The sequence below is a fragment of the Gossypium arboreum genome, chromosome 13, assembly GCF_025698485.1.
Source record: "Gossypium arboreum isolate Shixiya-1 chromosome 13, ASM2569848v2, whole genome shotgun sequence".
Lineage (NCBI taxonomy): Eukaryota > Viridiplantae > Streptophyta > Magnoliopsida > Malvales > Malvaceae > Gossypium > Gossypium arboreum.
Window position 1 is genome coordinate 14,202,266 of NC_069082.1, and position 11,209 is coordinate 14,213,474.

General features: G+C 33.0%; 1 protein-coding gene across 3 annotated transcripts; it reads left to right on the forward strand.

Moving 5' to 3' along the window:
• Positions 1-3,842: 3,842 nt before the first annotated feature.
• On the forward strand, positions 3,843-10,162 carry LOC108461133 (GDT1-like protein 4). Of its 3 annotated transcripts, none has more exons than XM_017760847.2 (13): positions 3,896-4,194; positions 4,295-4,363; positions 6,156-6,215; positions 6,324-6,371; positions 7,059-7,147; positions 8,086-8,122; positions 8,220-8,267; positions 8,813-8,881; positions 8,963-9,007; positions 9,105-9,166; positions 9,359-9,431; positions 9,539-9,620; positions 9,913-10,162. In XM_017760847.2, the coding sequence occupies exons 1-12, from the start codon at positions 4,177-4,179 to the stop codon at positions 9,605-9,607; spliced, it is 687 nt and encodes a 228-aa protein (XP_017616336.1). In that variant the 5' UTR covers positions 3,896-4,176; the 3' UTR covers positions 9,608-9,620; positions 9,913-10,162. The 3 variants fall into 3 exon arrangements, with proteins under 3 accessions (XP_052880132.1, XP_017616336.1, XP_017616337.1); XM_017760848.2 differs by having other exon boundaries at positions 10,011-10,162; XM_053024172.1 differs by having other exon boundaries at positions 3,843-4,194; positions 9,539-10,162.
• Positions 10,163-11,209: the final 1,047 nt, after the last annotated feature.

The following is an 11,209-nucleotide window of genomic DNA, read 5'->3' on the forward strand; positions in this document are numbered from 1 at the left end:
TGAGATTCATGCTTGTTTTGGTTGCTAACTTGATGTGCATGTTAGCCATGGTTCAAATCCTTGTTATGCCATGGAAATGGTATTTGGCCAAGGTGGATTTTGTGTTAATGCCATTGCATGTTAAATATGAAGCTTGTTAATGGTGTACGTGATGGGGATTGATGGCTCTTGGACTTTCTTTTTAGTATTTTGAGTGAGACATTAAGTTCTTTGCTTAATCATGACCAAAATGATGGTGTTGTGATGTATTCGGTCATGGTATATCCACAAGTATGATTCATGCATGTTGCATGGTAGGTAAGATTTGAGCTTTGAATATGTGTTTGCACATGATGAATTGGTATGACATATATACTATTTCAAGGTATATATTTGCTTGGGATGATGTTTTCGGTTATGTAGTACATGAGAGATGTGTATTGAGCTACAATATGTAATGCGTTAGTTAGTAAAATGCATGCTGTTTTGTGTGGTATTAAGTGCATAATCGGCCTCAACATGGACATGCATATTCAGCCACATGAGGGGAAATTGGTGTGCATGCATTCGGTTAGAGGCAAGCATATTGATGCCTATTCTTGGCTTAGAAAATTCGCTAAGAGGAATACTAACTAAGGTGTTGAGTTCGATTCATGATTTTGTACATATGCGACTTTGATGCCTAATGAGTAGATATTTATATATTGGCTAGGCATCTTGAATTCCTCTTCCGATGCTCAAATGATAAAACCAATTTATTTGTTAAATTTAGCTCAAGAAGCTAGAGGTGGAGAATCAAGCAAAGGCAAAGGAAAGATAATCGAGTAGTCGATTGGAAATCGTTTCATCCAATATAAGGTAAGTCATTAGCATATATTTGGTGTTGATGTAAATGACCATAATATATACACAATTGTGTTTAAATGAATTGATGTGTAAATGGAAATGTATGTGTATGGAATGATGCCATTGTTGAATGTATAAAGGCAGCAAAATGCATAAGGTATTGGTCTCGGCACTAAGTGTGCGGGTATAAATGGACACGGTGACAAGATTGGCACTAAGTGTGCGGGTTTAAAATTGTACAGCACTAAGTGTGCGAGTTTGATTATATAGCACTAAGTGTGCGAGCTGAAAATTATATAGCACTAAGTGTGCGAGCTGAAAATATATAGCACTAAGTGTGCGGATTCACTATATGCTCTTGTATTACAATTGGCACGAGTGTGCGACATTATCGAGTTAATCCGGACAGCGGATCGGGTAAGTACCTCGAGCTCATGATGAATAGAGAATACGTTCATGCTTGGGGTTGAATTGGTAAGCCTTAAATCTATGTGATGATTGAAATTGTATGGTTGTGCTGGAAAATGAGTTAATGTGTAAAAATGCTTCGATTATCTTGTTGTGTAGAATATGAAATGTGGATGTATGACTTGGTACGAGATTGGACCGAAAGGTCCGAGGTATTATGGTATAGATTCGATATGGATGAGTACCTAGCCTCGTTTTTGTACATGTTGTAGTGATGTGATCGGTGGATTGATGAATGCTTATGACTTATGAGTTGTAAACTCACTCGGTGTTTTTTCTTGTCACCCATTTTAGGTCTCTCGGATTCGTATTGCTTGCGTGATCGGGACCGTCGTTGAAGTCATCACACCGGCTGAAATCTTGTGGTATTGTTTTCGTTGTTGAAGAACATTTGGCATGTATAGGCTATTATATTTTGTCGAATTGTGGGTTGTAAACTTTAAGCCATGTGAAAATGGCCTATGTGGTCGTCGAGTGGGATGCTAGAACCTATAGCCACGAGTCTTAGAAACTCTAATTTTGATAAGGTGGCCACAATTTGTGTCATGTATGATGGATGATTAAGGCCAAGGAAAGATTCATGAAATTGGCATAGTCTACTGCAGTAACTGTTGCGGACAGCAGCAGTGAGATGAGATTGAAAAATCACTAAAAATAGTAGAAGTAGAATTAAATAGTGGGTAAATAATGAAATTGAACCTTGATGAATCTATTTTCATATGGATGAAACGAAACGACCATATGAGCAGTATACTGAGAAATATTAAAGTTCTCGTGAGACAGGGCCAGAACGGTTTCTGGGTCCCCTGACGCGACTTTGAAAATTTACCATAAATTATCCAGAAAGAATTAGGAGTCATGCCTTATATGTACAGATTCCATTTTGAGTCTAGTTTCATTAGAAACAAACGGCACCAGTATTATAGCCCTGTACAGAGAGATATTCAAGTTGTAACGCGCAAAGGTCAGAGCAGTCGATCCCTGTAACATGGGTGACTTTAACTAATAAACTGTACCAATTGGCCCGACCAAAAATTCTAGAAATAAATCCATGGATGGGTATGTGAGTCTAAATTCAGGTAAAATTTACGAAACCAGTTTCCGAGTTTTGAAACTCGAGATATGATTTTTAAGGCGACGGTGACGCAGTTTTCCAGCCTGACTGGAAATGACAAATTGGTTGGTACCTTGAGAGGATTTGGCCGTTAACCTCTCGTGTCCGACACCGGCGACGGTCACGAGTTAGGGGTGTTACAACAACATTTGAATGATAGAGATAATATAATAACATATTAGTAAAAAAATACTTTGTAAACCTCACAATCATTACTTTCCCCCAAAAAATGTTGGGAGGGTGGATCTAAAATTTTCAACTTCTTAGTATACTTATATCTACCTATATTATGTATTATTTTATCAATGATTAATATTGTACATTAATTTATATAATTTTATATATTTTTTTCAAAATTTGACTGTACAATTTAATTTTTTTACTTCGCCCTTGGTGAAAATTCATAAGCAATTCATAATGACAACATTAAATAACTATTCAAATAACTCAATTAATATAACGATTCTCATAAATATGAGATGGAGTATCAAAATGATGTAAAATTACAAATATTCACCTTAATTTTCAGATTCTTGTACGAACCCATTTATGTTTCAGGGAAGCTCAAAAACTCGTGATGAAAATGATGATTAAATGAAGAAAAAGTGTAGAGATTTAGGAGAGATTTGGAGGAGAAAAGGCTGTGAAAAAAGAACAAATTTTCTTCTCTTTTGCTCAACAATGGCGGACCAAAGGTGGTGTTAAGTGTATTATTTTAGCAATTTAAAATATCTGGGTCAAACGTCAAAGCTTTTTTGGTACATGTGGTTAATATTTATTTTTGATGACTAAAATGATTTTAATAGCTTACAGGTCATCTCACCACCACAGACAATCTTAAACATTAATATTTAATCATAATTATACCTCAATTGTCATTTATATTTTTATTTAATTGAATTCGAAACTTTAAAAACATCTACAAATTGCTTTTCAATGGTCTCTCAATTGTCCAAAAAGAACTAATAAAATTGAATTTCTTATCTAGGATGAAGTTACCGAAAAAACTCTCGTATAGTTAATCGGAAAATTTAGAGCGTTACAATACTCGTGGTGGGTGCTCAATTTACTGCACTCCACAACACCCAACCTTTAGAGGGTTTGTTCCCATTAATCCTTCAAATCGTCTAAGCCAAGTGGTTCGATAGGGGAGGGGGAAATAGTGGCAGTAGTAGCGGGAGAAGTGGAGGAAAATGTAAACTTTTTAATAACTTATATGTATATTTAAAAAATATTATAATGTTTTTGAAAATATTTATATACATTTTATATTTTAAATTTTTTAAAATTAAGATTAAATTGAAATAATTTGTAAAATTAAAGTTAAATTTTAAAATTATGATGAAATTAAAACAATAATAAATATTTAAAGCTAAATTTGTTATTATATTATTATTTTTAACTGCGACTCCACTATTCGTCACGCTCTTAAGGGAAATGGACAGAAAAAAATAAAAAAAAATAAAGGAGTGACCAAAACAGAAAGTGGAGCATAATTGCTGATCTGCAGTGTAATTTACCAAACTTTTAATGGGCAAAAGCTTCCCCTATGCTTGCCATATAACTCCCCTTAAGCAGTAGTTTAGTCGTCTCTTTCTCTGGGCAGCTAATTCGGTGATCCCAAAGATTCAGCCCGAGTCATAAACTCGGAGCTCGAACTCAATCACAGAGAGAGAAAGAGAGTCGATTTCCTTTTCACAAAACAATTAGAAGAAGAAATCTTTTATTTTCTGTGAATTTCTCTTTCGGCACTCTCTGCAACTGCAATCATGACCTCAATTGTGCAAGTAATTTTCTTTTATTGTTCAAATTGAAGAATCGACTATGGCTTTCTTTTTAATTTTGATTTGCGACAATTAATCATCGTTCTTTTTTTCTTTTGAAAAGGGCTTTTCCAAGTCTTTGGCCATGACTGTGCTATCGGAGATCGGCGACAAGACGTTCTTTGCTGCCGCGGTTAGTCAAATCTTATATTTTGAGTTTCTTCTTTGGTTGGTTAATCATTTATTAAATTGGTGTTTCACTAATATGTATTGAATATGGTTCTGAAAAGGACTTGAAACTAAAACTGAGTTGTTCATGTTGTCAATAATGAACAGTCAACTTACTTTTACAACCTTTTGTATTGTTTTAATATTGTTGCTCTTTCCTTTTCTTCTTCTTCTTCTTTTTTTTTTTTTCAATTTATCATGTTCTAAGTATTTTATTCTCCTTTGTGCGTGTAAAACAAAGCAAGAGGCTAAAATAACCTGCTTATCAGACATTTGATTGGATTATAAAGTTTTGAAGGACTGCTCACTCCTAAAAGGAATAGGAATGTTGCGGGTTTAAATTGCTTAAAAATTGATTGCGAATGAGTTCTGAATGGAAAAAGAAAACCAGTTGCTTCATTAGGTGCATTCCAGATCGATCACGTGGACATGAATAAATTCACCTTTGTTTAATATTGCACTATTTCTTGGTATTAGTTTCCTCACAAAGTTTACTTGGCCGGTTAGTATCTGTTGGCTTCCAATGAGTTACCCCAGAAGTCACCTGTGCCAGCTAAATCCATCCTTAGAAAAAAAATAAGGTGCCAATTTACTCTTTTCGTTGGCTAGTATCTGCGGAAACTTTAAACAATCATTGTTTGTCAAACCTTATGTGGCCGGTTAGTAGCTGTTTGTTTCACATGAGTTACCCCAGAAGTCACCTGTGCCAGCTAAATCCATCCTTAGAAAAAAATAAGGTGCCAATTTACTCTTTCGTTGGCTAGTATCTTTGAAATGCGGAAACTTTAACAAATGTGGCTGGTTAGTATCTGTTTATTTCACATGAGTTACTCCCGAAGTCACCTGTGCCAGTTAAATCCATCCTTCAACAACACAGTCTTTGTATTTCTTGTTATCTCTCAAGAGGATTAATTTCAAAAGCCCCCTCTCTCTGGGATTTCCTCATATGTAGGAAAAAGAAAGAATCAGATTACAGACCTTTAAAGTAATATATTTCCTTTTCATCCATGTAAACTGTAACTTTTCAGGTTACCCACACTCTGAATTGTTATCCGTTGGCCAGCGTGAGAATGAAATATTTGTATTCACTCAAGGGAATGAACTGTTCTAAGAGACAATAGTAATGATAGCTGAATATTTTGTAGTAAAATGTTTTTCTTCTGTAAGTGTTGAATTTCTGGTTTTTAGTAATCAAGTGGTTTTACTGGAATTAACTTGTGCATAAATTTCTTAAAACGCAGTACATCATCATTTTCATTCATGAGGTTAATAATTTTAATGTTTGTTCGTTTAGTTTTTCTTTGGTGATAATATGCATATTTATCACAGTGACACGAAGCTGCCGTTTTAACCTAAGCAAGCCTTATTTATGAATGAAGAAATGGAGCGTAGATTGTTTAGAGTACTAAAAACTTGGAACATGGTTTTAAGCTTAGAAAAACTAATGTCTTTTTCTGGTTCTTGGAGAGGGTAGGTATTTAGTTCCAAACTTCCAACGCATGATGGATAAGAGTATTAACTTTGTCACTGATACAGGTTTTATTTAGAGACGAATATGATAAATACTTAAATGTCAGAAAGCACTTCCTACGTTTCGCATCTTTAATTGTGTTATACTGATTTCCATGTTTTCACTTAAATATTGTATTAAATCCTGCAGTATTGTGCTTGGCCCAAAATCACAAAATTTACTGCATTTTATCCTGAAATAGCTCGATCATTGAATTTTTAAAATCACGTATTTTATTTGTTTCAAGATCTTGGCAATGCGCCATCCCAGGAAACTTGTCTTGTTAGGATGCCTGGCAGCTTTAATTGTAAGTGTTTTTCTCTTTCCCTTTCTCCATGCATCATTTTCAATCAGATTCACTCTGTTAACTTTTATTGAATTGAGCATCAAGTTATTTGAAACGTTTTATCTGTAGGTGATGACTATTCTTTCTGCTGTTGTTGGCTGGGCTGCTCCAAATCTTGTAAGTGGTTTGATTGCTGTTTGAGAAAGGCTTCTTTTACCTGTGGATCAATTTTAATTTCTTTTAAAGGACCTGAACAACCACATTAAAGGCCTTTTTTTGAACAACTCCTAGCAATATTTAGTGAACTAAGTAATTCTTGGTCATTTTTGCCTGGAAAATATGAATATCTGTGTTAGGATGAGAACTGAATTGAAGTCAATTTGATTGATCCCTGTTCTCTAAAGTTACAGGTTACAAAATGCACTGGATGTACTTCAGTGTGGCTATAGGTTTACCCACTTAAAGCTATATGCTATATTTAATATTGGGGCTTCTGCTATTGGTGATAAAATATTGTCCTCCAAACTTAGATCTCAATCTCTTGTGGAACTATAATCTTAGAGTGTTCTTTACAAACATGGATTAAATCTTTTCAGATGTAAATTATGTTTGAACAGTTGGATACAAAGTGAAGCATGTAATAGCCACGCATTGTGTAGTTCTATCAGTAACTGTGGTACTGTTGAACTCTAGTGTGTAAAAGTGTGGTGTCCTTCATTATGAACTATACAACAAACCTTAGTCTGCTTGGGTGGTTAATTTAATCAAATTTAATTATGTACCATGCACTCCTTTACATATAACAATTATGAACTTGTAGGGGAAATGCTCTCATTCTCTTCTTGTATTTTTTTTATTATGCAGATCTCTAGGAAATGGACACATCACATTACGACTCTGCTTTTCTTTGGATTTGGCTTGTGGTCTTTATGGGATGCATTTATGGAGAATGGGTAATGCTTTTTATTACCTCTTTAGACTCTTTCAATAGTCCTATATCATTTTCTTGGGTTTGGCTTCTACAATCAACCCTCTTTATACTAGTCTCATTTATCTACCAAGATGTGGCTGTTATAATATAACAACATTTGGATGTTACATGTTGTAAACCTATTTTTTTCACCTTATAGAAAATAAAAATATATTTGAGTTGCAATTTGCAGTTTGCAGTTTTTAATTATATTTATATTTTATTTAATAAAATAAATGAAACAATTTAAACACCAACAATTATATTTATATTTTATTAATAAACTATTTAAAGAAGTTTTTAATGGAAATTTGTTTGGCAGATTCCATTCTATTGGTGGCAATATAATGCTTATATTGGTGAAGAATTCATTAGTTAATCATGAGTTACTAAGTTAAGTAATCAATTTATAAGTTTATGATGTTTCAGCTTCATAATAGAGTACTTAATTAGAGAACTTAATGGTTACTGAATTGATATATTTAATTCTACTTATTAAATATTATTTTTATTTAATGAAATATGATTATTATATTTTTATGTGAAATTTAAACATTTTATTAAAATAATATCGTAACTAAGATAATTTTATTTAAATAAAATATAATTAATAGGTTTGCTTATATGAAATAGCTATAACTTTACTTAAAGTTTGAAACAATAAGCTGATGTAGAGAACTAATTAATAAAAATATACTTCATAATTATGGCTGTTGCTGTTCTTAGTGAAAAGCTGTTATAGAGGATTAAAATAAAACATAAAAAATTGATTCTGTTAGAAACTTGACTCTTATGATGAAATGCTGTTATAAAGGGTGGTTGTCATAGAGATGGCTGACTGAATTTGTCATTGGTCATTAGGTAAAACTTTGTTTTACCGTAAGTTAATCATGTTATGATTTGACTATATTTCTGTAATAGGGAGGCTGAAGAATTGGCTGAAGTTGAAGCAAAACTGGTTGGTTATTTTAATGAATTTTCTGATGTTTAAGTAGAATTTTCCCTTTTTGGGGAAAAATGAAATTGTTTAAATGTTACTTTACTGGTCTGACTAGGATGCTGACTGGAAGGCAAACCCAGGAACAGTCAAGGGGGGCAATAAGGTACAGAAACAACAGTATATTTCTCAAAAGGGAAAAGTGTTATATACCGACAACATGTTTTCTTTCAATGTTGAACTTATTTGATTAGAACTTTAATGCTCTGTTTGGGAAAATGGATTTCGAAATTTGGATTTGTATTTCTTTTATTATATAAATGGTAAGAATGGGATGCATATATTTTGAGCAAATTAGTTGAGATTCAATACAATATATGTTAGAGAAGGATAAAACATGGATTTGTCAAATCCAAAAATATTTTAAGAATTTCAAATTCATTACTAGATAAGCATCTAACAAATCCATGGATTTGAGAAATCATGAATGTTACATTTCTAAATAGTTTACTACTCAATTTACACTATTTCTGAAATCCAAATTCAAATTGTAAAATCTTAGCTCCCAAGCCCTACCTAAGGGGTGAATTAGATAAAATTGTATAGGAGCTTATTTAGGATATTTGGAAAAGGAAAGGGCTTTTTAGTATTTAACCTTTTTAGTAACATTTTAAGATTATGAAGACATTTAACTGTTCCCTATGCTATCAGGCTGATGATGATTCAAAAAAGGAGAGGCAGCCATTTCTTACACAGTTCTTCTCTCCCATATTTCTGAAGGTCATAAGTTATATAATCTATTTAGTTGAATCTTGATAAGCTTGCATTTTGTCAAATAATATGAAAGTGCCTATTCTACAGGCATTTTCCATCACATTCTTCGGTGAATGGGGCGACAAGAGCCAGGTAAACTTTATAACATGAATGTCATATTTCTGTCTTTTCTTTAACAGGACTATTGCATGTTTATCATGTTGGACTGAGTATTTCACCGTCTTTTCAGCTTGCTACTATTGGTTTGGCTGCAGATGAGAATCCATTCGGTGTGGTTCTTGGTGGAATTTTGTAAGTTCTACTACCATTAGAGATATCTATACATATTTACTGAAGCATCGCTATTTCCTTCATATTTTGAAACCACTCTGTATGTATACAATGCTGTTTCCATTTTATATGTTTATATATCTTCACTCTGTATATGCCTGCTCTGATTAGTGATTAGTAAGGTTTCATCAATTTTTTTTCCCTTTTTCTCAGGGGACAAGCAGTGTGCACCACTGCTGCTGTACTAGGAGGAAAGAGTCTGGCATCTCAGATATCTGAGAAAATTGTAATCCAGATCCATACTTTTCCTTTTTTTCCTTATGCGACAGTTATGGTTTGCGTTTAATTTGGTGAGCAACTAGTAAAACCAAGTTTATATCTATTTTGATGCAGGTTGCACTCTCGGGTGGAGTTCTTTTCATTGTTTTTGGAATCCAATCCCTCCTCTCAACAGAGTCTTGACGACTTACTAATGGTTAGTTCTGATTTTTCCATCAAGAAAATTGTTCACTAGGGTTGGGGTACTCCGTTGGGGAGGAGTTGGCACTTAGGGGAATGATTGCTATGAATTCTTTAATGTTTCACATAAACCCGGTGAAGATCCTGAAATCCAAATTGACCCGCTGTTTTGTTATTACATTTATAATTTTTCATACCTGCCTGTCCTCTTCTCAGTCCAGGCACAATGTTGTCTTACACCCATTAGATTGGCATGTGAGGCCGTTGAAATGAATAATTTGTTTTGGAATATGTGTTTTTGCCTGCAGCAAAAGTACTACTGCGCGGTCAAATACATGGACGTGCTGTTGCTTGGTGCTGTATATAGTCTGTAATGGATATTTTTGCTTTCTGTTTATTTAATCAGGGATCACTGTAGAGGGTTCTTTTGGTTGAGTAGAGGTTACAAATTAGTAAAATGGAGTGTCGTGGATAAATGGTGGGGAGGAAGTCGGAACAGACTCTAAAAAACAAGTATGGCGGCAAATAGTTGTGATGAGCTGAGAAAGATTAAAGCAACTTGGTTGTAATTGTGTTAAAAAAGAAAAAAAAAAAAAAGAAGTTGCACAGAATTTTTAAAGAAATTAAAAATGGAACTTTGCTTTAAATAAATTATTAAAAATGGTTATAATGGATAGTGGAAGAGAGAGAAGTTATTTTAACTTGGATAAAGGAAAGTAAGTTATAGTAACGATTACAAGGAAAATTACATCTACTTAAAATATTTTAGTTAGAAAGATTTAGGTTCCATTTGTTTGTAAGTAAAATGTTTTTCAGAAAATAATTTTAGAAAATGATTTATTTTTTGGAAATGATTTATTTTTTGGTGTTTGAATGAATCATGTAAAATATTTTTTCGGTGTTTGGTCGATTCTTGAAAATATTTTATAAAAGCTATTTTAAATTAAAAAATATATATTTAAGAATTTATTATCTTTTCATTGTTTAATTGAGGTTATTATATATATATTAATAAATTTATATTTTAAATTATTTTTATATATATTGTATTGATTTATTAGATTTATATAATAAGACTGTTTTGTTTGTTTCACTTGAAGACACAAATACGATATAACACACTCATTTGATATGAATATGTTTGGATCATACAGGAATTTTCTATACGCTATCACTCAATTAATTATAACTTGTTTAACATCTATCCATAAAATGTTTGAAAATTTCTTTTCTTGATTACATATAATAAGCTTGAACTTCTTTAAAATGGATGTGAACTCAAGAGGTCAAAATTGAAAATTATGGGTGACGCAATGCACACCTACTACAAAAACCAACCAAATAGCTTTAACCATTGATTTTTTAACACATTTGGACAAGGTTTTGTTACCTAGGGACATAAGGTTCAAAGAGTGTTATCCAAAGATTTGGATCATATTGCACTACATTAGTCGCTCGTTCAAACTCTTCTCTTAGAACTTTAATGCTGAACTTGTCTACCACTCGACTAAGGTCATGAGATACCACAAACGGATCCTCTATGCAGATTAAATGAAAATCATTACCAATTCTTCTTGTCCAGTCTTTTTCTCCTTTACTGCACAA